Source organism: Hippocampus bargibanti, linkage group LG16, assembly GCF_051943395.1.
Source record: "Hippocampus bargibanti isolate YZ-2025 linkage group LG16, ASM5194339v1, whole genome shotgun sequence".
NCBI lineage: Eukaryota > Metazoa > Chordata > Actinopteri > Syngnathiformes > Syngnathidae > Hippocampus > Hippocampus bargibanti.
In genome coordinates this window covers 9,607,812-9,634,369 of record NC_142749.1, presented here as the reverse complement: position 1 = coordinate 9,634,369, position 26,558 = coordinate 9,607,812, and the positions used below count along the sequence as shown (strand labels likewise).

The following is a 26,558-nucleotide window of genomic DNA, read 5'->3' as shown; positions in this document are numbered from 1 at the left end:
AAACATACTGTATGCAAGCATTGGCACTTGAATGTATCCAAATAGGTTCACATGAAGCATGTGCAATACAGGCAACTATTGGTCATTGACACTAAAAGATAAGCTACAGGCTGATTTGATTGGCATGCTGCTTTGCTGCACTGCCATGACATGATGGTTGTGTATCCTCCTTGGTGTCTTTTGTTGAGAATAGTTCATTTACAAAAACTAGAATGATACAACTGTCAGCAAGAGAAAACATGTCATTACATTTCGATTAGACAAGAAATTCAGCACATGGGTGAGTTGCAAGGTGGTGTTGTTTTTGTCAATATTTCTCCAATCCACCATTTTCAAAATTACTAACCTTCCTTGAATTTCCTCATGGCAGCAGCACTCAGTCGGGATGGACTTCTTGAAACCACAGTTGAACGCCTGACTGCTTTATTAACTGATGATTGTCAAATTCGACTTGATGGTTATCAAGTATGCCTTCCTTTTTTGAATACAGAAAATTTATCAGCTTAGACCTAACCCACGGCGATGATGTACAAGTGTGTCAACATAACTTTCAATCAATCGGTGTCCAGCCCACTAAGCATTTACATGAGCAAGAGTTTTATTTTGCATGACTTTATTAAACAGTTTATAACTTGATTTGTATGTACTTTAATGAAATACAAAATGATTCCTTTATTCAGTATATACTTTTAACATTTATTTACCCAAATAAATTATTAGTTCATGAGTTATGAATCTATGAATTAGCACTGACAGAATAAAATGTAACCATTGATTTAAATCAAAATAATATATTGATGTATGTTATAATTTATATTCATTTATTCCAACATGTTGGTTGACTGACTTACTGCAAATAAAAATTAAAATAAAACTAAGTTACATATTAACATACATATTTTTTTTAATACAATCACATTTTTTTTGCATGAGTAATCCACTGAGCGCACTCACGTTGACATCTGAGGACAATTTAGAGTCAGCCTTCAGTTAACCTAGCATACACGCTAACATTTTCACATGTTTTTGTACACAAATTTTACCTTTTATTAAAAATAATAATCTAATTCTTCTTATTTGTCTATTTTTAAAATCAATAGATGATGGAGAGACAGACCAAGCGCACTTACGTAAAAAAACTGCTACGGACAGTTGATGTTTCTGGAATGTGAGAACAAGCACGAGCAGAACATGCAAATTCCACAATGCAGGCCCTCGAGAGGATAATATGAAAAAAATGACATAAACTTACACAAATAGAATCTTACTGGAACACAGAAATCAATATACTGAACAATCCAGCCACTGCAATTAATAACATTCTTCCAAAATGTGGATTTTATTAAAATAAAAAAAGGAGAACAAAAACAAGGTCTAGTTGAAACCACTGGTAGTTTTGTTTTGTTGTCCCATTGTTAAGAGTTTCGGAAGCAAGACTGGTGTGATCGTAGTTATTAATTATGATTAATTGTCTCATCTATATTATTTCTATCTTTATCATGAACATGTTTACAGTGTGGTGTCTTTCAGCATAGACGAGTGGAACAGTTGACATCGATGAGAAGGTTTCTTCAGCCGTCATCTGTACAAAAGTGAAGGTTTCGGACGTTTCGCCTCCTATCCAAGAGGCTTCGTCAGCGAACTAAAGTCTGACTGGTCGTATCGGCCCCATTTATATATCCCTAATGTCCAGACCTGGTGGCGCCGGACACAGCTATGATAGGTCCCTAATCTCAGGTTGGGGGGGGGGCGCGGGACCCCCCCCCCTGTGGCCCCACTGATTGTTCCTACATTCCTGACTAACGATTGGCCTATTACACCCACTCTACTACCCACTACCCACTATGCATCCAAAAGATAGGCTACCAAATGAAAAACAAAGTAATGTAGTTTATTCCATACATTGTAAGAATGAAAATTGTAAAGAGCAGTACATTGGGGAGACTCAACAAATTCTCAAAAAAAGACTTTATCAACATCGCAGGGATAATACTAGTGGGCCTCAATCGGCAGTACATTTGCACCTAAAAGCTAGCAACCACTCATTTGACGACAATGAGGTTAAAATCTTAGCGAAAGAACATAGATGGTTTGAAAGGGGGGTGAAAGAGGCGATTCTTATAAAACAACAAAATCCTTCATTAAACCGGTCTGGTGGTGTGAGGTTCAATTTGGATCGTTCATACAATAGCCTGCTCAGGCAAAACAGGTTAGGCAACTTTCGCAATGCTGATGAGGGTCGTTATGCTGATGAGGTGATACCGGGGGGAGTGGGTGTAATAGGCCAATCGTTAGTCAGGAATGTAGGAACAATCAGTGGGGCCACAGGGGGGGGGTCCCGCGCCCCCCCCCCAACCTGAGAGTAGGGACCTATCATAGCTGTGTCCGGCGCCACCAGGTCTGGACATTAGGGATATATAAATGGGGCCGATACGACCAGTCAGACTTTAGTTCGCTGACGAAGCCTCTTGGATAGGAGGCGAAACGTCCGAAACCTTCACTTTTGTACAGATGACGGCTGAAGAAACCTTCTCATCGATGGACCACTCCTGTACGACTGAGAGCTTACACAGACGAACAGTTGACATGTAAATATTTAGGTCGTACATGGAAGGAGGAGACAGGGGTCTGACAAGACACACTTGGGAGCCTCCATTTAGAGGAATTCATCAAAGAAACCATACGCTGTCCCTTCTGGTGTGTCCTCCACACGCAATCCTTGGCATAAGGGAGGCACTGCAAGGACATCCGGATCCTTGATATCCAGTTCAATATTCATGATGCTGGGAGAGGGGGTGTGTGTGTGTGGGGGGGGGGGTGGCATATGCACAGTGAGCAGTCATTTGGTTGACGAAAAAAATATATGCTTCAAAACAAATTGCCATACCTGAACATGAACATGGAGGAGTCAGTCACGAAGATTGTACTCAGAGGTAAACACCCCATGGTTGTGCACATTACGCTGTGGCCTTTAAAAGAAGTTATTCATTTCAGTTGAATTGAAGATAATAATAATCATAACAACAACAACAATAGTAATAATAATAATAATAATAATAATTTATTGTTATTTCGTTTTTTTCCTTGTGACTGCAAGATGGCGCCGCGAGAGAGGCTGTCTTTCCAGCGGTTCCTGTATTTTGTTTTTCTACTTCTTCCATTCCTTTCAACTTCCTTTCATAACTATGCCGCTGTGAAAAGTAAATTTCTCCACTGCAAGACTAATAAAGGTGAATCCAATCCAATAATAACTAACAGTAATAATAATAATAATAATAATAATAATAATAATACATGTCATTTATAAATGTGTAGAATAGTATATGAGAATTGTGTTCATACCAACATTGGTTAGTGTTTTTTTTTGAGTGTTGTAAAAGCGCAATGTTTTCACATCTCACACTTTGCCTCTGTTTCCTTAACAAGTTACTTAACAGCATTTTTTGCCCCCCCCCCCCCTTTTTTTTCTAAAGTGGGCAAGGGTTGCACAATCTACAGAGCACTACGGCTAAAACGCAGATTGGCAGCTTCTGCATGAAGCCAGCTTGGGGAGAATAAACAGCTGGTTTTCAGACACATTCTGTTTTATACCCTCACAATCATACCCGTGGAAAATTTAGGCTTCCCATGAACCTAAAGTGAGTGTTGTCACTGTTTTATCCCTTTACCTTTAAAACCCGGTGTTGGTGTTGTCCATATTTGAAATTTCAGACCTTCCCCCACAATGGAAGCACTTCCAGAGGTCATTGTGGTCATGAAGGTGGCATCACTGGGAAGAGCAAAAGGGTGCTTTTTGGACTGCAGTGCTTTCTTCTCGCAGCTTTGGTTTTTGCTGTCGATCTTGTATAATATCCCCTGGTACACACAATTTAAAGAATGTAAAGTATTTTCTTGCACTGCAATAAACAGTGTGATGAATATACTAAATTTTATTTCATGAGGTGGTTTAAAACAATAAATCATCTGAAAACAGAGAAATGTGTTAACTTATTCGCTGCCATTCATGAATTTATTCAGGAATTGAAAATAGGACATAGAGCGTCATTCGTGAATTTGTTCGTTTTTTTTCTTTTTTTTTCCATGCTTGGGTGCTGATAAAGCACCGGTCATGGCCTCTGGCAATGTTTTTCTTTTCCACAAGGGAGCAGCATTTCCTTTTTTCCATGTTAGCGCTTTGTTCCAGTTTCAGCTGTTGTTAAAGCGCTATATAAACCAATATGTATGTCTTTTGGACAGCTGCCCTCATTTCATGCTCATATAACTTCAAACCGATTTAATTTAGGAACTAACTCTTTTTTCTGATGAAAGAAGAGAATCTAAGGTTTCGAATGCTGTATCGAGTGTAGTCCTAAAACCCAATATTCTGTGGGTCCCAAAATTTAAGTGACTGACAAAAACCCTGGCACTGGAGTGGACGCATTTTTTGCACGCCAAGCAGTAAATGAGTTAAGTAGATGTGCAGAGTAGTTAAAAACATATCTGGATCCAGATTCTTTTATGTGGAAGCACTTGATATTCAATGCATATTTTCTTTTGTCACTATACCTCCTCAAAGAACACCAGGAGATCCAGATCCAAGGTTACGTTCAAGGGAAGGCTTGAGTTGGACTGGAAGCGGAGTTTCTTATTCATTGAGTCGTATGTGAACACTCCGATTGCTTTCGTTTCAGCCCTTCCTCCCATCTGGTCACATCCACAAGCACGCATTGAGTCAAGAAAACATGATTTAGTTCTTTCAAAAGCTATCCACATTTTTCGGGGTTCAAAATCAAAAGATTATCACTCACCACCGAAAGTGATCCGGTCATATTGGGGGAACCTGAAAGACATTTGTTTCCTTCTTCACTTACAGAACTCAGTGAAGTAATTCGGCATGGAAAGATGTCAACTGAAATTCTTACGACAAAGCTGATGATGGTCTGCATGGGTAGAGGTCGTCCAGCACACCAAGACAAAAAGTAGAACAGCTCTGTACATTTTCGTCACCCCAAAAGCGGTTTCAGTTCAAAAGGATGGCCAAAAAATGAGGCGAAGCGCATCTGCCGTGCTGCGCAGCTCAAGCAGCTTTTAAAAGGACGCACCATAGCCTGAGATGACGTCAATGGGCCAGCTTTCAAAACAAGCCCCCTTGCTGTGTGCCCAGCAGGTGGTGACCTTTAAAAAAATGATTGATTCAGATATCTTTTCTTTTCTTTGCTCGATTTATTCAGCTGTATTTTGATGTTTTTATGACTGGATTTATCTGGTTTTTGCTTGCACAGTTTGGATGTCTGGAATTTTCATCAGTTAATGTTATGTTGTACTGACTCTGAATATTGATCTTAAAATGAGAACGAATTTTGTGATTTCAATGAACAGTTGTCAATCACAAGGCCCGGGGCACATCACTTCATGTCATCCACTAAAACAGCCTGTTAGTCAGTGGTGGGCCATCAGGGCCTCCAAGGCCTTCTCCGATGGCCTAAAAATATCTGAATCACAGACCAACGTGAATTATAGGGTGTCCATGAATTCTTATGAAATAATTCAAAATTGTCTTTCAGTTCCTTTGATTACTTTTTCCCTGCTGTGCTGCTTCCAGGCGTGTGTTTTTGCATTTAAGCATTTAACCAATCACATTTCAGCCATCATTTGTAACCAGGATCAGAAATCTACTTGGATGCCTTCACAATCATTTCTGCAGGCCCTGGAATATAAAAATCAATGGTGATGAAGCTGTTGCTTTAACCAATCAGAGCTCAAGTTGGCAACCCAAGGCCTGCTCGAAGGTGCTGGTAACATCAGAATTTTCGCAAATTATGATTGGTTAGTCACTAGCCAATCATAGTATCACTAGCCGCTACACAATTTGAAGTAGTTTTTGGACATTTTAAGTCATTTTTATTGGTGTTTTGCATTTGACTAAAAATATCATACTCCATGTTTTGGGTATTTTAGATGCTATAAAACGTTTTTCTGATGTCAGTTAGGAAACACAAAAGTGATGTCGGTTGTCCTTTAAGTGTGCAGGTAAACGTGGTGGGATCCAGGTCACCTAAACCCGATTGAGGATTAGCAGTATACAGAAAATTGATAGATGGACATTACGAAATAGAATACAGCTTTTAAATTTGGTACTTAACCTTCAAAGTTGAACTGATGAAAGGAACTTTGGCAAGACGCGTTAAGAGCCATTTCCACCCCAACAGCACAAGTTAGATCAGGAATGTTTTGTGGTACAAAGTTTGTGAAGCAGTCATTTGTTATTCTTGAATGTGTCCAAAGTTGGTGCAGCTGTCGTTTGTTATTCTACTCAACATTGTGTCCCTGTGTCGCCTTGTCCCTGCCAACAAGTCACTGCACTTTTTTCTTCTTCTTTTTGGGTCAAGCAACAGTGACAACAACCTGATTACTTACATCTTCTGGATGCTAAAATCTACAGATTCTGATGATGGATGCCCGTTTTTTTCAGGGTGAGTGCCTACCTGCTCTTTTTATGTAGCTACGTTGATCCATCCAAACATTTCCTGAACTTCGTCTCCTTTTTACTCATTCGTTGCCATTCTCGAATTTATTCGGGAATTGAAAAGTATGATGTGGAGCGCCCTTCCCGAATTTGTTCGGGTTTTGGTTTTTCTGTCGGGGGGTCCCGATAAAATGCTGGTCAGACCTCTGGCAATGTTTTTTCCCTTCCACGAGGGGGCAGCATTTGCTTTTTGTCCATGTTAACGCTTTTTTCCAGCTTCAGCTGTTGTTAAAGCGCTATATAAATCAATACATATGTATTGTATTGTATTTTGTACAGCAGCCCCCGTTTCAAGCTCAAAAAACACCAGACCCATATAACTTGGGAATTAACTATTTCTTTCTGATGAGACAAGTGAGTCCAAGGTTTCTAACACTGCATTGAATGTTTATGTCGTCCTAAAACTCAATATTCCGTAGGTCCTGGAATTTGAATGAAAGTGACAAAAACCCTGGCACTGGAGTGGACACATTTTTGCCCATCGTCTGGCAGTGAATGAGTTAAGGGTCACACTTAGACAGACAAACATCCACACTCACACTTTGGGAATATATTTTACGTGTTCTGTTGACTTTTTAACAAAGTTATTGGAATGTGGGAAGAAACCGGAGCACCTGGAGGAAAGCCACACTGACAAAGGGAGAACATGCAAACTTCACACATGAAGGCCGGAGCTGCAATCGAACCCCGAACCTCTGCACTGTAAGGCAGACGTGCTAACCACTTGTCTAACCGTGCCAGGAATATACTATTATAACAAGGGCGGGGGGGGGGGGGGGGGGGGGGGGGGGGGGGGGGGGGGGGAATTAAAGACAAAAAAGGATGAACTAAAAATATAGCAGTTCATACACATCACTTTCTTGAAATCAGTTTTCCTTTGATTACTGTATCTATTTTGTCATGTTAAAGATTTTCAGTCACGTGACAGGCCTGACAACTTGACCACATCACAACACGAGAGGTTGCACTGTAATGTGTGACAAGAAAAAATGGGAAGGAAATGCATAGCAAAACCAAGAGTGAGACCGAGAGTAAACAACGCGTCACAAGGGAAATTTGCTCTGAAGGCGCCACTGGGGCGGGGATTATGAAAATGAGGGAAGCCCTTTTCCTTTCCCTTATGATGCGTTTCGGCAAAGAGGAAGTTATCGAGTACAATGATTCAATCCAACTCAAATAGACAAATAGTTGCCTCATATTTGTGTCCGAAGATCACACGATTGCTGAATGCAAGTCATTTTGAAGCTGACAAATATTTTTTGGGTAATTGGCAAGGGCCCTAATATTGATCATTGGAGGAGACCTCTTTGATTTGGGCATGAGACTACAGAGTCACTTCTGTTCTGCCTTTGCATTGCAATAGGCTAATACAAATCTATTAAAAAAATAATACCTATTTTAAACTGCATAAATCATTTACCCTTTGTGCTTCATTCATTTGTTGACATGGTTAATTTATTTAGTGACTTCTTGACATTAAAGGGAGAATTACATCGTTATTAAGTGGAAGTTTCTACCCCTTCCTAGAACACTCACAAAACCAGTTGTTGCCTTGACTATTATAGCAAAAAAGAAATAAAAAACACAAGACCTCCCTGGAAACAAGCAAAGCGTACTGATGTGCCAAAAAGAAACAGCCCCACCACGAACAAATACGTTGAAACCCTTCTATGCTTTGTTTTGTAGTGTTTCCGGTGGTTTGGATATGACTGTATTTTGAAATTGCCAGATTTTTTTTTCCTACAATGTACACAGTAAATTGTCTTTTATATTGCAGGATACTTTCCAGACTGACACAGGATGATAATGTAAAATACAAAGGGAAATTTAAAAAAAGCACAAAAAAAGTATTATTATATAATAATAATTATACATTTTATTAAATTATGCTAAAATTATTGAAACGTTCCCTCTTGTGAGGATATTAAAGGCTTTCTGATTCTGATTAAGAAAAAAATGTTTTGCATGGACACACACACGCACACGCGCACGCACACACATTTTATTGCAACACAACCACATGTCAAACCTTGGAACCAACCTTGGAAAACCTTGGAATCTTATGTAAGAGTGAATACCCTGCATCATTCCCAAGTTAGGAATGTAACTCTATATAATTATCCCACCAATCATGTTTGCACAAAAAGAAATAAATAAATAACCAAATAAATAAATACACAGATAAATAAATAAACAAATAAATGCATAAATACACAAATACAAAAAAAAACAAATAAACATAACTAAAAATATAATAAATAAATAAACAAACAATAAAAATATAACCAAATTAAAAAAAACAAATAAAAATTTTGAAAAAATGTCAGAATTTGGACCTAAATCTGTTTCTCCAAATTTATATATCCACTCGCTTATGCATCCAGAAGTGCCGCATGCAAATGCATCTAAAATAAGCATTCATTGTATTTTCTTTGTTCATGTTTTTCTCCACCAACCTTAATAAAAAACGCCTAAGTGAGTCTTACTGAGAGTGTTGGTGCTGCTACAAAGTCAATGTGTGATGAAAAATTCCTTCTCAAATAGGACAGAAAAAAAACATCACGAGAGACTTAATTCACATTTGATATATATATAGAGTCGAAGTTTCTTACCAAGAAACTTCCTCCCTTTCAAATGATTCATGTTTCAAACCACAAGATGCGGCAATTCTGTGGGAGACAGAGAGAGAAGATAAAACCCGAGATTAGTCAGGAACCGAAAACATGACCGCTAATATAAATTGATGGTTGCATGAAGTTTTGGCACTCATGACCTTTTGGGCATTCCTGCACTGCTCCTTCTCCAAGGTATGCCGATCTTTCGTATTTGGCTAACATAGTGGTAATTAATTGTCAGCATGTTTAGAATAAAGACAAATGCCATGACTTTTACTTTTTAATTTGTAATGAACCGTATCTTTGTATGTTGGGCTGTCAACAATGCAGACAATTTTGGTGACAGATTCAGTTCAGTGAAGTTTGCTTGAAAGTGTTAATTGGTGAGAGTCTGCATTCATTTAAATGTATTATTATCTGTGCTTATTGCTTTTTAGACTAATCTATATAACGTCAATTCAGAGGACAGATGCGGTCATAGGAACATTTACGGCGTATATAGCTTTCTCTAAACTAAAAAAAAAAACTATTTTATTATTATTATTCTGATCAGCGTTAAATTGAGCAGGCACAGTATTGATTTGCAAGAATTTTGCACCACTTACACAATTACTCAGCAGCTGTTGGACACTAAAACTATTGAAATAACTTCTTCTTTTTCCTTTCGAAGGGTCGCCACAGCAAATCAGTGTCCTCCATCTTTAGAGGATTGATCCGCATGTTTGTTTTGGCCAAGCTTTTACGTCGGATGCCCTTCCTGACACAACCCTCTGTATAAATAACTATATATTTCTAAATAACTATAATTATGACATTTGGTTAGTTACACTGGCTCGTGTAAGCAATACCTCAGCTACCGGCTTTCGAGTAGCACACTGCCAGAACTATGTCAAAATGTTATTTCACAATGTTGAATCATACTTCTTTTATTGGCCCAAGATTATGTAATTTTTTTGGTCGCAATGGTAAACAGACTGAATAATAGTAAAGAAATAGTCATGCACAAACACCATCATGTATTTTTGCTCTATTTAAAATAACAAAACAACGCTCATTGCTATGTTGCTACTTGTTTTCCAGATGAATGCCGGCTGCTGTGCTCTCGTCCTATTTTGTTGCATACTGAACTGTACAGAGTCTTCAAATTCATCACTGGGCATCCATAAGGCGAGATACAGCAACTCCTTCCGCCTCACAAGGTCCACACGAAGTCGTGTCCAACAGCTGCTGAGTAATTATGTAAGTGGTGCAAAATTCTTGCAAATCAATACTGTGCCTGCTCAATTTAACGCTGATCAGAAAAATAATAATAATATGTTGGGATTGCAGAAGGAGCAGCAATTAGGAAACAAGGACTTTGAGGACAGAAGTAGTTATTTGAAGGACCTCCCATTGCTCTCTACCGACTTTAAAAGCTGGCTCCAGCTTACGGTCAGTCACTTTTTTAAAAGACAAATCGCGCACGAGAAAACAAGTTACCGGCATCAGACTTCCTGGTTCCAATCAAAAACCGTTTCCCTGGCTAAACCTTGGCTGGTTTGCATCCAGGATTGGCAGCGACTCCAGGCCGCCTTCTCCGACATGCAGGCCTACAGGAACAGGCTGGAGTGGAAGAGGAAAGAGCTGGAGAGGGAGGCAAAAGACAAGAAGGGACTGCAGACTGTCCTCAACACTTTACCTCAGGACTTCAAACATATTGAACTGGACCTGAGGGACCTGATGAGCAAAGTCACCAATCAGGTATGCTCCCACACATTTGATCCCTGTTAATACCAGGTATCATCAGAGCACCTGTTGACATTTATTTCCTTCTTCAGATGAGTCACATCAAGACGTCCAACAGGACATCAAACTTACCCACCGTTCGAACACTTTTGAACCAGACACTGATCTCGAAAACACTGTGGGAAAAGCGTGTGGATGGTTACATCATTTTACGGGATCTTGACCTGTACCTCACCAAGTTGGCACGAGACTTCCTCCTTCTGGCTTCTAAAGCACAGTAAATATACTGCGGGACAAAAGGAATAGTTTGGCCATTGAGGGGTTGTCTCATAGGTCACCGGAGTCAACTATTCATAGAGCAATGAGCATCTGACGGACTTCTCCGGGTATTTTCCCAAGTTTCTGTCTCGCCTCGGACTGTAAATTTGCTACAAGGCTCCCACAACTGACAACATCCTGTTTTGTCACTCAGGCCCCTTCATCGTCTGGACTTTCCAAAAGACACGAGATATTTTGCTATTTATTTGACTTATTTATTGAATGGATTGCTTTATTTATCTTACAAAGACAGTGACACAGTGTTTACATTCCATTGCATATTTAAAGTATATTTATTTTTAAATGGCTTTCAATAAAAAGATGAAATGTGAGGACTTCGTGTTTCGTTATCATCAATCACGACCGGATATACATTAAGACAATTTTGCATATCGTATTTCCTCGAAAGGTGGCTTCCGTTCTTGAAAGTCACTGTACTTCAATAAATCACGAGGTGAATCCTTTACCTGAACATCTGAAACACCCGAGTCATCCCTCATTGGAGTGTTTAGGAAGAAAAATTGACGATAAGTTGGTGCGAAAGCTATAAAGTGCATTTGTCCTTGCCGGTAAGTAAGCGTGAAGGAAACAAAAGCAAAAGAGATAGAGTAGAATATATTACTACTGTATTATATTTTTGTGTATCTATTGCAATTGTTTTTTTAGGTGTGTAGATGAGAGGGAGCCAACCCCAGCTGATTTTGAAACAAGAGATGAGGTACACGCCGGCCGGACTGCTTGCCAGCCATCCCCAAGGCACATCCAACAGTTCACAAGGAGGAACACTTTAAAGTCCTCTGTGAACTTAACCTGCATGTTTTTGGAATGTAAGAGGAAGCCCGAGTTTAGGGGAAGATCATACGCCAAACATGGCTGCCACACAAAGGCGAAATTTCTGAACTATGAGGCACTATCATGCGTTATTTTCGTTGAATCAAAATATCTATATTTTTTATTAATGCCTAATAGAAGCTTTGGACTATCTATATTGATTTTTCACTAATTAACCACGTTGGGCCACTATAAGAGGAATGAATGGCAGTATGACCGAATGAGGTATTTTCAATATACAGTATTCTGTGTGCTTCAAGCGCATCAAGAGCAGTGTGTTAATCCTGCGGTTAGCCAAGTGTTAGCAATAGCAATTTTCTGGTTTTGCGCTTCTTCATGTGTTGATTCGAGGGGCAGTCTAGGAGAGAATCAAACAGATTTTGTTCTTAAGTATGCTGGTTTTATTCAAATGATTTTAAATAAGAAAAGCTGCAGACTCACCACGAGCAGGTGTCCTCTTTTGCCTTTAGCCACCTTGAACTCGGAGCCACTCACAAAATCGATGATGCCCTCGTTGCCTCGTGCGCCTGCAAACCTTACACTAATAAAGTGGAAGCGCTGTTAAAACAGGGCGGTTTGCGGAACTTGGGGTCGGCGGGGTGAATGGCCCTCACCTGCCGGGCTTGATGTTGACGTGGTTTAACATGCGGGCCATCAGGGCTAATTTTGTCACGAGTTCAATCACGTGGTTGCAGTGCAGCAACATATCACCCTGGGGAAGATAAAGACAGACTTAGGATGTCTCCCATTCTTGAACCCAATGAAGCAGCTCAGATTACTGTACTTTTTGTTTATTGTCCTCACTGGGCAGGTGCAGAACAACCATTCCATCGCTGAGAGAGCTCACAGAGATACCTGCACATTTCAAAAGGTAATCTGGATTCACAAAGAAACTCACAATGCAGAAAAAGTGGGAGAGCTCCTTTTGAAACTCCACGTGATCCCGCAAAGATGTTGCAGAGGCCAAATGTTGAACAAATGATGGCTACTTGATCAGAATATTCCATGGATACAAATAAGCAAGTTGGTACAATGTTTGCCTTTTTTGAGTCAAGGCACATACCGTACATGTAATATGAAAATCTGTCATAGTGCAGTATCCTGAAATAATGAAGAACCCTCCTTAATTTACATATAAAATGACTTGTAAAATCTTGGCCTATTTGAAAAGTATTCACAGTCGTGTGTTGTAAGAATGGCAAGAGGTTAACCGCTCTTACTGCCATCCAGTGGAAAAGTAGAAAATTGTCCTGCGTATTCCAAGATCATCGAATTGTGTTTGGATGCTCGACATGCTGATCAATCTCACCTCCAAGAGCCGCGTAGTCAATCCTCTGCTTGATCTTGGTTTTGTCCACTAGTACGGCGAAGGTATGGGAAAGGAGGAGCTGACGCAAGCGTGGCTTGAACCCCCTCCTGTCGTACTTTGTCACTGGGACGGCGTACTGTGAGGCACAGGCAGCATGAATGTTGCAATTCAAACATTCCCAGGCATTTTTTTTTAAATTATTCAGGCATCTATTTTCTCGCGATCATCCTGTTCGGGGTTGCGACTTTCCTGTAACTGGGAATAAAAATAAAAATGAAAGTAAAAATAAAAATAAAAATAAAAATAAAAAATAACAAGACATACAAAAACATATATAATACTAAACCTAATAATATTAATAATAAGAATGGCACTGCTTTGAGTCACAATAATAATAATAATAATAATAATAATAATATTGTCAATAATTTTATCAATATTATATATTAGCAGTTGGATTTGTGTTTTTTGTGACAATATGTGAATTGATTTGGATTCCTTTCTGTTACATATGTATGAATATATTGACCGCAAAACACTGAAAGACGCCGTTTTGAACAAATAAGACAACCAACCATTTGGACTCACAATCAAACCCGCAAGGTAATCTTCCAATGAACCAACATAAACGTGTTTGTAAAATGAAAAAAAAAAAAAAAAATACAAATCCTGGAAAAAAAACATACAAGTAAAATGAGAATGAGAAAAAGTCACCTGCACTTTGTCACTGCCAAGAGTCTGGAGAACCTTGAGATTAATTTGTTCACGATCTTTATTAAAACAAAAAAAAACAGTGAGGGAGTCAAGGTATATTTGTTGGATACTTGTAAAGAAAATGCCCAAACACGCACCAATCCTGGTGTCCAAAAACAGCCTGCCAACACTTTGAGGGTAGCTATCTTTCTGATCCTTGAAGATCTCACTCGCAACAACCTTCTGCGTCATCTAGAGAAAAGTCATGCCGGATCGGCATAAAAAAAAATTACAAACGCCACCTCTGTGGAATCTCACTTGACACCTTACTTGATTCTTCCACTCAGGCTGGATCCTTGTGCAGTACTTCATGACCATATTGCGCATGTGCAATCTGCGAAGGTACTCTGAGGCCTGCAGAGGGAAAAGTGATCAATGGCGAATTTGTAACCGCTCGCCCTACATATCTAGCGATTGTACCTCAGTGACAGAGGGAGGAGATGCCATCCAGCTTTTGTCCAAAACGCTTGTGGGCAGATTTTTGCTCAGCTTCATGAGGAAGGAATAACGCACATGATCCAAGAAATAGTCATTTTCGGGACAGTAGTCCTCATGGCGGTAGATAAAGCCTTTTATGAACCTGAAAAAAAAAACAGATACAGAGAAGATCTGAGGTGAAGCTCATATTTTTGACAGATTAAACAACTAAATAGCAACGATAGACAGTTGCGCACCTGCGAATCAACAGAGCAGCCATTCGACGCCTCTTAGCCCTCTGACGTCCTTTCATTCCTCGCCATGCGGCCTGGATTACTATGACTGTACGTACACACAAAGGCATTCTCAGCAGTCATCCAAAGAAATAATGATGTGAAAAGGATATACAGCAGTCACATGAAAAGTGTGAAAAAAGTGTAGTGCGCACTGACTTGCGTGTCGGATACGTTTGTATTTGGCTCTCTCCCTGTAGCCTCGCCAGGATGTCTGCAGAGTTAACGCTGGAGTGAAAAAAACAAGTTAATCATACATGAGCCTGGTGACATGATCTGGATTTGTTTTGGATTTGGGTGAGATATATTTCATTGTAATCATGTCACTGACCGATCTCTGGCTTTTTGGCTTGAAGCGCATCTTCAGTAAGAAAGAGAGTTTTGGGGAAACAGATGAAAATTTTGGACCTACATGGAATGAAGCAGTACAACTTACATCATTGTAAAGTTTGTCGCAGATCAAATGAAAGGATGGTGTGAAAATGGATGGAGGATGCTTTGCCTGCCAAGTTTGTACTCCTCCTCTTGGTAGCCGAGGTGGTTGACCAGTGTGACCACACCATCGTAGAGTCTGCCATACCAGTTAGGCCACGTCTCCGGACACAGCGGCTTGTACCTGAGGGTGTTACCACATTAATGTTATGACACGGCCAAGCTGAGGATTCACAAAGCCAAGAAAAACGATGACTGGAATAGCGAGTCACCTCTGCAAGAAGGCTTCAAAGCTGCGTCTATAGGCAAAACCAGCTCCCCTGACTCTAAGATTCTCCATTAGACCTAAATACCTGACTTGGTGTCTGACCAGAACTTCATCGAAGTGATCTGCAAGTGGAGACCATATCAACAAATTTAACAGTGCTTGTGTAAAATGTTTCTTGTAATGTGTAACTGACGAATTCAGAGGTTCGTGCAGGTCTACCTAACAAAGTGTCATGAGAATGTATACAATTTCACCTGGCTGCTTGGCATCATTCGGTTTGATACAGCGCACGTATGACGGTTCCTTCATCATGAGAATATCCAAAAGTCTCGATAGGCTATTTTTAAAGTGAGTGGCAGCCTGGAGGAGAAAAAAGAAAATAATATATAGTATACATTTAATGTATGTATCAGTGTGTGTGTGTGTGTGGGTGCGTGCGTGTGTCTGTGTGTGTGTGTGTATGTATGTATGCATGCACTGTACGTACGTGTGTACGTGTGTATGTGTGTCGTATGTATTTATGTGTGTATTTGTGTATGTGCGCATTTGTATCAATTTGTGCGCTTATAAATGAAATGTATTTTTATATGTGTATGTATTTACGTGTATGTATGTGTGTCTATGTGTAAGTGTGTGTATGTATGTATTTGTTTATTTATGTATGTGTGTGTTTATTTATGTATGCATGCATATATGCATGTGTGTGTATGAATGCTGTGTGTGTGTGCGTCTGTCATGCATACATGTATGTATTGATTTATTTAGTTACGTATTTATTCATCTATCTATTTATGTATGTCTTTATTTATTTACGAAAGGAACGGGGGGTGGGGGGTGGGTCAGACAGACAGAGACAGAGAGCAAGAGAGAGAAAGCTCCTACCATGAGTGGGCGTTTCTGGTCCGTCACTTCCTCTCCGGAGAAACACTGACTTATGATCTCGTTGTCTGACTGGCACATGATCTTAACGCAGACCAAAACCAAATGATTCATGTCAACATCGTGGGAAACACGCTTTTTAGCCAATTACAAATGTTGTTTACCTCTTTCACAGTCCTGTTTAAGGAGTCAATGTTCTTCTCAAGGAAACCTGATTGAATAAAAAAATGACATCAGCTTGTTTTTTTTATTACTTATTTCGGGTTGCCGCAATACACTGTAATGATTAAAAAAAGAATGAATGAATGCTTATTTGCTACCATCAACATTGTAGTTGACTTCCCCAGCATAGTGCAGAAGCCGAAACTCCTCTTCACTCATTACCTTCCGAGTTTTGCCATTTGCCAGCTTGTGACTGCAAGACACACGTCGGCATTCACAATCTATTCGGTGGCTTGTAAATCTAAAAGGATAGCAGTACTTGGATCATTTTCGCACATACGTGACAAAATGGGGATGGCCTCCAAGCGTGTCCTCCAGTTTCTCTAAGAATGAGGCATCGCTTGTCTCTCCGGGTCTCAGGCACTCCTCATCCTGAAAGACAGCAACGCTACTCAACTGATAACAACACCAGCAGCTGCCCGTTCAGCTGACCGTTCAGACAAGGCGCTGATATACACACCAGAATAGCAATGATGCCCTTGTGCCTCGCCTCTATCAAGTCACAGATGATTTTGTTGTCAAAGTACGGCATCATCTCCCACTGAAAGTTAGTCGGGCGTCATGTTGTGTTCAAATGGCAATGTGCCCAATGCATGCATTTTGAAATCTATAATGGACTCACTGCAATTCCCTCTGTTGTATACTCCTCTTGCTCCAATCCCAGCGTGAGCTCAATAAAGAGCTGCTGGAGCTTCTCGCTGCAGTAGTTGATGCAGAATTGCTCAAAACTACAAAGGAAAAAAAAGCGAGGTCTATTTGTTATGACATATTGAACAAAGCAAAATAAGGGCGTGTCAGACCTGTTACGCTGTAAGACCTCAAAGCCATAGATGTCCAAAAGGCCGATCACAGGGAAAGATTTGTTGCTATGGTCGATGTCATCCTTTATGACAAGAGTAGAAAATTGACACATAATAACACTTTCACAGTTGACTTTGTCTTTGTGATTAAAAGAATGGCTGCACCTTCAGAGCAAGAGACCGATTGATCTTCTCCACCAACCAAGTGAAGGCCCGACCGTAGACAGTTTTAGCCAAAGCGTCTCGGGCAGACATTGCTTGCTCAAAGTTGATAGGAATGATCATCTACAATGGAAGTGAGAAGTGAAAAGTCACTGGAAACACAAACGCCGCAAATAAAGAACAATGGTGTCTTTACCTCCTCCCCATTGGCTGTGATTTTCTTGTGAGTGAGAGCTTCACTGAGGGATGAGGCTCGAAGACCCAGCAGCTGCAAAACAAGAACACATCTGTTCAAAAAAAATAAAATATAAAAAATACCATCTGGCAATAGTCCGTGGGATAAATCTAACCTTGGCCGCATTTGCTAACGGCATCTCAGTGGTTATGTGAATTTCACCTTCCTTGCCTTCTCCCAACTGAATGTTTCCCAGATGGAGAACGCTGGCAGTGATATTCAACAAATTCTGACAATAGACCAAGAACTCACATTGGTGAAAACAAGCTGGTGATACGCAATATAGAAGAGCAGAGCGATTTTGACCAACCTGCAGATCTTTCTCAGTGAAGCCAATAACAGAAAGGGCGTTCATCAAAACCTTCCAGTTATTCTTGTCACTCATGGAGCTGACTTTGGAACAGCTTCCCTATATCGACACCACTCAGTATCATGGGAAATGCTAGCAAGGTGAATTCGTGTATTTGAACGATAGAGAATAGAGTAGAAGTTATGTTTAAAAGTTTCATCCCGTTGTATGCTTAGTTGGCTGAACACAAGGCCTACAATGGAAGCACAGAAAATCTGGGGTCAATCTGAGGTGAAATGACACAGCCTGTTAAACTGTCGTCCTCTGGTAAGAAATCTAGCCTTGGGCGAAAGGGAGTATTTGGTACACTCTTGCTTTAGAAGATATCATTAGCCAGGTTACGAATCTATCAGTTCAAGGAAAGGCCACCCATTAAAATGTCTATGTTCTGTTGGTTTATGGATGTTGATGCTTGTACCAAAGGACGACTTGGGTGTGTCTTCCAGGGGTGTGGTATTCAAATCAAGAAGGCTGTGTTTTACTAATGTGTCACTTAAATTTCCATATACTTTCAATAAATAGCTTGGCAGAGGTCAAAGAAGCGCACACGAAGCGGCTTCATGAAAACTGCGCCCTGTGCCTGAAGTAAAAGACAATCTTCCTGTGTTCGAGCCTTTGTTCAGTGTCCGAGCAAACATTTCTGACAATGATGCAACTTGAGCTCCACAAACCTTAATCAGATACTGGTAGTTCTGAGGGTTTTTTTCAAGGTCCAGCATCTGAAGAAGTTCACTGCTTCCACCATCCAGAAGTTGATAGAAGATGTGGAAGTTTCTTTCTCCGTGGTTCTGGTGGACTACACGGGATTCCTCTAAAAGGTAATTGAGGATGAGGCCACCCACTGGTGCACCCTATGAAAGGCAACGTCTTAAAAGTTTGCATTGACAAAGAATTGTTAAAAAATCCAGAGGATTGTTTACCTTAAAATCAAACTGCACATCCATATATTTTCCAAACCGACTGGAGTTGTCGTTCCTTAGTGTCTTGGCGTTACCGAATGCCTACACAAAGCATCAGTTGAATGATTCCAAGTGAATGGAACATTGATTCCAATTACAAACTCCAATTCCATACCTCCAGAATAGCATTAGACTGGAGCAGGCGGTCTCCGACGGTGGTCATGTGACGATTCGTGGGGCAGGTGAAAGCATAGTAGAGGAGGATCTTCTTCAAGGTTTCTGTTTTACCCGAACCGCTCTCCCCTGATATGAGAATACACTGATCCTTCCATGTGTTCCGCATGGCCCGGTAAGTGTTGTCCGACACTGCATAGCTGAGTGAAAAGCGATCCAGTTTTAGAGTCAATGCAATGAGTTAATTGTTATGGGTTATAAGCGGCTACCAATACCATGTGGTATTTTGAAATGTGGGCAATTTTAGGGTACACATTTTTTCTCTTAAGAACCTGACTCATATTCAGACAACAATTTCAATGGGTAATAATTATTTTTTTGGGGGGAAAGGGCAGTATTTGCCAGTACAACTAAAACCAAAATTACAATCATGACTACAAATTCTAAAGGTAGAATAGTGTATAAAACAAATTGATTGACTGAACACAACATTTGGTTCAGCTTTTCCTAAAACATTGTTGTGCATGCGATACTTAGTTTTTCATTTCAACCCCCGACCCTTTCAATTTTGCTGCTGTAGATTGCAAATGTCCCCGTTGTGGGACTATTAAAGGCTTTCATAATCTTGTTTTTTTTAACTCATTCATTGTCATTCCTGAATTTATTTGGGAATTGAAAATATGACGTGGAGTGCCATTCGGGGTGCCGATAAAGCGCTGGTCAGACCTCTGGCAATGCTTTTTCCCACCCACGAGGTGGCAGCATTTGACTTTTGTTCAGCGGGCCCCACTTGTACCTCATATTACTCCTGACCCATATAACTTAGGAATTAACATTTTTTTCTGACGAAAGAAGAGAGTCTAAGATTTCTTACGCTGCATTGACTGTTTATGTAGTCCTAAAACTCAATATTCTGTATGGAATTTGAGTGTAAATGACAAAAACTCTAGCACTATGGTGGACACATTTTTGCACACCGTCTGGCAGTGAATAAGGCTTTCTTATTCTTATTTTCATTCTGAATGCAATTTATCACAAAAGCTGTCCGGTAACTATAAACATAGAATTAACATATTTTTCCGGTGTATAGGGCGCACCGGAGCAGAAGGTGCACCCCGAATGAATGGTGTCTTTTAAAACATTTTCCATATATAAGGCACACTGAACTATAAGGCGCACCTTCAATGAATGAAAAATGTTTCCCAAATATAAGATATAAATAAATAAATAAATAAATAAATAAAACCTTCCCAAATATAAGGCACACCACATTATAAGGCGCTACAGTAGAGGCTGGAGTTACGCGCTACTTCTTCTACAGGAGGAAATGCTGACTGCTGACAGTATTTGTGAGACCTGTTGTGGCTCAATATTACTTCACATATTGGGCGCAGGGTCATCTTTTGAAGAAAATCAAGGCTTTTGGGTACGCCTTACACACCAGAAAATACGGTATACTATATCAGACATGACCATGTCATTCAGGCACATAGTAAACAATACAGTTGACATTTATTACCCTGAGACCGTGCGGCCACAAGGCTTCTGAAAACAAGACTCACATGTGAGGAGATATTTCATAGAAGCCGACTCCTCTGTAGCGTTCCATCTGCGGCTTAGTGTAAATCTCCAGCTCTTTGTAGGGGTTAACGGACACCAGAACGGATCCAATGTACGTCTGAGCCCCCCCAAAAAAAATCACAGAATGATATCAATCACTCCAAAACAACTTAGCAAGAGAGATATTATTTCAAACAAGAGAGAAAAAGTGCTTACATAGATGAGGTTTTCTTTGAAGCGCCGTCGCAGGTTCTCTATAAAGGCTGCCTCACTGTTGTGATTCTCCAGTAGGACAAAATCCTGGACGCCAACCCTGTCGCGAGCTGTTAGGGTGCTCTTCATCACCAAGCGCACCCTTCCTTCAATGTCCACCTCCTGTAAATAGAAGCAGGGTTGTAATTCATTAATTCAGGCACAAGATGGCGCTTCTGGGTTGTTCTGAGTTTATCAAAATGCGTTAAGACCTTGAAATAATTCACACAAATATGAATGATAGTACAAAATAATGATGAAAAAAACAAAGAGATTATATTTGGACCCACATGTTGAAAAAAAAAACGGAATAGACTAGGCAAAATGGTTTGGAATGACAATTTCTGACAAATAAAGTTTTAATAATAATACATTTCATTTAGAAGCACCTTTCAAAAATTCTTAAGGACACTTTACAGTCACAGGATAAGTTTTTCTGCAAGTGAGCAAGCAGCGGCAGCCAGACGCGCCAGCGTTCATTCAACCCGAAAGTAACTCAAATATAAAATGTTCATCGGCACAATAACATTCAAATAAAGTAAAATTACTCACTATATATATATATATATATATATATATATATATATGTGAATATAACATACAGTAAAGTCTCGTTATATCGATATTCTCGGGAGTCCGAAAAATATCGATATAACCGGGACTATCGATATATCCGACCCTGCGCGCATGTAATTTTCTCCTTGCGGTCATAGAAATAGTATCGTAATAAGCGGTACTATCGATATAACCGATATCGATATAACGAGACTTTACTGTAATTACTGTAATTATTTTATTGATAATAACTTTTGTTTGTCTCTGGAGGATATGATTTGGTCAAGGCATACATTATAATCAACAATGAAACTTTTCTTCATTTTTTTTTTCGCCCAGAGTCACATTTTACTTAAAAAAACAGCGAGGATTGTGCAAGTGCGAACATCAAGCACGAGACATCAAGCAATTGCAACACAATCTACACACAAACCGTCTCCCTTCTTGATTATAACTAAAACAAAAAAAATACAAATGACTCAACATTTACCAATCACATCTATCAACAAACAACACTCCACACTTTGACCAAGCCTCGCCAAGGCAAGACATTTCGAGAATCCCAAATGATAAACAGGATGTGCTTATCCGTGTTGAGATGGTGATAGTCGCCGCATACTGTACACATAACGTGATGATACCACAGAGTGATGAGAGTGATGTAAATGGGAAAGTGTGTGTGTGTGTGTGTGTGTATATGTCAACCTTAATGTGACGACAAGCCTAATATTATGGATGGGTAGAATTTAGTGGGCTGCGGTGACATTCTCTGTGGCCACAGTGTAAAATATCACGGGCACATACAACCACAGCAACATGCAACAGGAAAGGGAAACATTTGTGGCTTTGGAATATTTACTAATGAACTAAAATTGCATCATTGGGACATTGAGGGTAAGTTGTCAATGGTACCCATGAAAACATTGTTCTGGAGACCTTATAGCAGTTTCAAAATATTGACGTTCAGTTCCACATGATGGAGTGCCAGTCAATTTAAAGCATTTGGGTTGACATTTCAAGGCTCGCAGAACATTGTTTTGTATGTAAACACGGAAAATACCAAATGAAAGATTGCACTCTCTTCTTTTATCTGGAAAGTTTGCCAAGATTTTTTTATGGAAAAGGATTAGGGCCACAGAAGAAAAAAAATTATGTTAGTAAAATTCTCACTTTAATCTCAGAATTCTGACTCCAACCCTCATATTATGTTAAAAAATCACGTTGATTATGTTGTGGGTGCCTTGCATGCTGGGTACAAGAGGACAGTAATTTCACCTGTGCTGTATGTCATGCATATTAGCATATTTGACAATAAAGCTGACTTTGACTTTGACTGACTTGAAGGTGAGAATTCTGACTTTAATCTCAGAATTCTGATTTTTGAATGAGATTTCTGATTTTAATCTCAGAATGCATTACAGTATTCTTAGACTTTTCCCTACCGATTCCCATTAAAAAACAGTTGTTGACTGCAACTCACGTCCATTTCATTCAATGCGAAAATGCTAATTTTGCTCAGACTTCTCCATGACTTTTTCCTCAATACAATACAATACATATTGATTTATATAGCGCTTTAACAACCGTTGAAGCTGTTACAAGGCGCTTAACATGGACAACTCTCCTATACAGCGAATGTTCAGTGGCAAAAGGTGTGAGCATTAAAACAGGGGCATTTTCGACATTTTGTTGTTCGATTAAATACACAATGTCTAATTTTTACTTAATTTGGCCATAAACAGCATGAATTAAGCAGTTTGCATTTTGAATTAAGCAATTTTGAATTATTGTTCATTCCAGTATTTGATATTTGTTGTGTTCCTGCTCGACAGCTCAGGGGTCAGGTCACCTGTGAGACAAAGTACACAAATGACACCTAAAGAGATTCCTTCCTTCATATTAGATTCACTTTCTAGCAGTATCTTCTTCTCTGGCTCACGCCCTGCGGATCTAATGTAAACTACGATAAAAACGTCAACAGAAAGCAGAACAAAGGCGCTGGGCTTCTCCTCGATGCTAGCGTCTCTCTCCGGGGGAACATTTGGCCGTTCCATGTCACTAAAAGGCCTTTTACCCTTGAGCAGTATTGGTGGGGAAATCCTTGCGAAAACAAGAGGACAACAGTGGACGAGAGCCAAGATGTGAGAGCAAAGGAAAGCTAGCAAGTCTATGGCGGCCACTCCTCGCGCCTTCACCTTGGAGTATTGTTCTCTCATTCCTGCAGGTGGGCTCCCTACAGATGTGATTAACGCTTGGCTGTCAGATTTTCCAAAGAATATAACGATGGAATGTTGGGGTCAGGATTGTAGCAGGCGGTCAGAGAATGCCATGGAATCTTTTGTTGCGGTGTGGCAATAGCTGTGTGTTTTCAGATGAAACATTGGGGATGGCGGTATGGTTGAGTCTTATAAACGAAAGGAATCAGCTGTGTAGATGTGTGAGGGAAGAAATATAACCCTTGAAATCACTCTGCCTTTTTTTCTGAGAAAAATCACGTAGGTATGCATACCTTCCTAAAACTTACCTCAGTACAAGACAGCACAGAGCCAGATTGCCCTTGGCAAGATTGAGCTGGCTCTGCGACAGCCCCTTTAAACATAATCACTCATTTGTCAGATTTAGCACCTTTGCACCTTTTTTTGCAGACGTACATCAGCTGTCGTGCCGTGTTTGTGCAATAATCTCATTTGTTTTTCCAACTTGAGAAGGGCAGTTCAAAATCGGACGGGGGGGGGGGGGGGGGGGGGTTGCCGGGCAACCAAAGTATGTTGTGTCATCATGCAACACAGCAAACTTTGTTTTCACAAAAATCACGAGTTTAGATTTTGACTTTCTTTCATCCTTGCAATCACCCCGGAGAGCGGAACTCGATTTTAACTGGGAAACGGCCGCGTGTAAACCAATTTTCCAGACTCCAAAACAACTTCTACCAGCACATATGAGGCCAGGCAATACATAGCGTGGATTTTACATTAGGAAAATCTGAGTTGTTGTGAAAGGAGTCTGTTTATTCTGCAGAGGAGGCACACCTCGCAGTAGGACTCCACTCAACTTTTTGCTCGAGTGACTACATCCAGATAATCTTCCTTATTTGGTCAGCCACTTTCCAGATGAGGCAAAGCTTGATGCTACCACAGCTGGATGCAACCGACTATCTGGAACAAGCTAACTCCTCAACGTTAATGCTTGACGAAGCCTTAAAAATAACAACTCTGAATACACAAGGCTTTGTTTGTATCCCGATAGCAATTTGTGCTTCACCCTTCACAGTATAGAAAGATGAATATGCTCGAAATAGGAAGTTAAATCTGAACACGGGGTTCTTACCCTGCCTTGGTACCTCATCCTGTCCAGTTAGTTGCTTGACAAAGGATGAAGTGCTGGTTCCTCCGTTGAGCTGGAACTCCTCCTCTGGTGTGAAGCCGACCCGTCAACTGGAACCACTCATTCAGCGTCACCCAAGGGCAACAGAGTGTGGCAGTTAAATGTCTTCTTGTCCCCCCGTCAGTTCTCTTTTCACTTTCTCTCAGCCTTTCCGCACGTCCGTCGTGTTTCTGTCGCTTGATACCCCCCCTGCACGTGAGGATAGAAAGTAATCAACGCAAAAGAAGTCCCTGGTTGAAACCTTCAATCCACCTTCCCCTTCAAACGTTCACATATACGTGTGCCTCTCCAAAGCCCCTTTCACCCACTCACTGCCCAAACCGTGCCGCATGAAACAAGAGCAGGAACTCACACGTCACAAGTGGGTTGCAAAAGAAAAAAAAGAAAAAACATGGGAAAGTATGCCGCTGTGGATAATGCTAAAGGAAAGCCAGAGAAATAGGGAGTGGAAAAAGTTACAAGCAGCTTCAAAAGAAAGAGTACGCTGCTGCTCATGCTGCAAAAAAAAAAAAGATGATGAGATCCTGAAGCATTCTTTCCATTTTTCCCTCCCAGTTAAGTTTACTCCCTCCCATTTCTCCCACAAGCTGAGACAGATTCAAATAGGATTATATTAGATTACATTACATGCGCCTTTATTTGTCTCACAGTGGAGAAATTTACATTTCACAACAGCAAAAACAAAATACAGGAGCTTCTGTAAAGGCAGCCACTCTCGCCACGCCATCTTGAAGTCAAAAACAAACAAAAAAATCCAAAAGAACAAACAATGTGACACAACAAAATCTTAGTCTTCAATCTTAGGCACTTTCTCCACCCTCTTTGTTGCATGAAGCAGTTCTAGATGAAAGAGCGTCCTTTTCACCAGTGGATCGGGGACGTCTGGTGGAATGTGCACATCTGCTACAAGCTAGGTTTTGAAAGCAAATGTGGATCTGTAGTATCCATTGACGAAACAGATTGTCTCACATCTCCTGTCAGACGTAAATCCGCTTCAATTCCAAGCTGCGACAGTTGCACATACACATGGGGTAAATATTTCTTTGACTATACCTGCATATCCAAATCATAAAAAAATGAAGACTAATGACAATTTTCTGGTTGTTTCTATGGATGTCATAGTAGACAATGTCATAGTTTTATAAACATAGCCCTAGCAATAAGCTAACAAACAACAAACCTTGAGAGTTTTGAAAGGCGCTTATAAATGAAATGTATTATTATTATTATTTAAAAACAAAACATGGTTCCAAAACACTGTCTTTTCTTTGTTTGTGTACATTAAAGGTGTCAAAGTCATTTTTTTGCCGCGGGACTAATTATAGTTACAGTTTCCTCTCGAAGGGCCGTTATGAATTTGGGGAAGCCATTAGAATGTTTAATCCCCTCCACATGTTGCATATAGAGCGCACAACAAATTACTGAATAGTTTTCAAATTTGTATTCAAAAATAATTACTGTGATTGTGGTTTATATGGGACAATTTTCAATTTTGGTTTGGACTTCAGCAAGAATCGTGGAACTTCACAAGTTTGATTTGCTTTCGCGGACCGAATAAAATGATGTGGCAGGCCAGATTTGGCCCCCGGGCCTTGATTTTGACACCACGGAGTACATTCTC

General features: G+C 40.1%; 3 protein-coding genes across 3 annotated transcripts; 1 reads left to right on the top strand and 2 right to left on the bottom strand.

The window, feature by feature from the left end:
• Positions 1 to 226: 226 nt before the first annotated feature.
• epd (ependymin) lies at positions 227 to 5,058 on the bottom strand. The gene is made up of 7 exons (XM_089017785.1): positions 4,902 to 5,058; positions 4,788 to 4,819; positions 4,546 to 4,683; positions 3,669 to 3,855; positions 2,888 to 2,969; positions 2,589 to 2,783; positions 227 to 1,555 (listed from the first exon to the last, which is right to left on the bottom strand). The coding sequence occupies exons 1-6, from the start codon at positions 4,975 to 4,977 to the stop codon at positions 2,657 to 2,659; spliced, it is 642 nt and encodes a 213-aa protein (XP_088873911.1). The 5' UTR covers positions 4,978 to 5,058; the 3' UTR covers positions 227 to 1,555; positions 2,589 to 2,656.
• Positions 5,059 to 10,061: 5,003 nt separating this feature from the next.
• On the top strand, positions 10,062 to 11,288 carry LOC148886352 (uncharacterized). The gene is given in 4 exon segments (XM_089017787.1): positions 10,062 to 10,359; positions 10,450 to 10,551; positions 10,669 to 10,873; positions 10,876 to 11,288. Coding segments are annotated over 4 exon segments (717 nt in total). The 5' UTR covers positions 10,062 to 10,200; the 3' UTR covers positions 11,127 to 11,288.
• A 149-nt stretch (positions 11,289 to 11,437) lies between these two features.
• LOC148886351 (unconventional myosin-Ic-like) lies at positions 11,438 to 25,431 on the bottom strand. Its single transcript, XM_089017784.1, has 32 exons — positions 24,881 to 25,431; positions 20,963 to 21,121; positions 20,749 to 20,864; positions 19,188 to 19,386; positions 19,034 to 19,114; positions 18,785 to 18,964; positions 18,075 to 18,173; positions 17,880 to 17,993; positions 17,726 to 17,797; positions 17,533 to 17,652; positions 17,368 to 17,450; positions 17,190 to 17,295; positions 17,028 to 17,108; positions 16,848 to 16,939; positions 16,666 to 16,760; positions 16,510 to 16,556; positions 16,349 to 16,429; positions 15,721 to 15,826; positions 15,471 to 15,588; positions 15,269 to 15,382; positions 15,098 to 15,174; positions 14,926 to 14,994; positions 14,731 to 14,815; positions 14,477 to 14,636; positions 14,327 to 14,410; positions 14,155 to 14,248; positions 14,018 to 14,073; positions 13,304 to 13,439; positions 12,779 to 12,849; positions 12,609 to 12,706; positions 12,436 to 12,535; positions 11,438 to 12,352 (listed from the first exon to the last, which is right to left on the bottom strand). Exons 1-32 carry the CDS (start codon positions 24,896 to 24,898, stop codon positions 12,329 to 12,331), a joined length of 3,135 nt encoding a protein of 1,044 aa, XP_088873910.1. The 5' UTR covers positions 24,899 to 25,431; the 3' UTR covers positions 11,438 to 12,328.
• Between the last annotated feature and the right edge of the window lie 1,127 nt (positions 25,432 to 26,558).

Excerpts from the sequence above, each read along its gene's own strand:
- LOC148886351 (XM_089017784.1), bottom strand. Across the intron at positions 17,994-18,074 it reads TCACTGAGAAAGATCTGCAG|AATTTGTTGAATATCACTGC; the intron begins GTTGGTCAAAAT and ends GTCTATTGTCAG. Across the intron at positions 12,850-13,303 it reads TGACTACGCGGCTCTTGGAG|GTATCTCTGTGAGCTCTCTC; the intron begins GTGAGATTGATC and ends TGAAATGTGCAG.
- epd (XM_089017785.1), bottom strand. The coding sequence starts at position 4,977 with ATGTACAGAGCTGTTCTACTTTTTGTCTTGGTGTGCTGGACGACCTCT. Across the intron at positions 3,856-4,545 it reads TCCTGGTGTTCTTTGAGGAG|GGGATATTATACAAGATCGA; the intron begins GTATAGTGACAA and ends TGTGTGTACCAG. Across the intron at positions 2,970-3,668 it reads ACCAACACCGGGTTTTAAAG|GCCACAGCGTAATGTGCACA; the intron begins GTAAAGGGATAA and ends CTTCTTTTAAAG.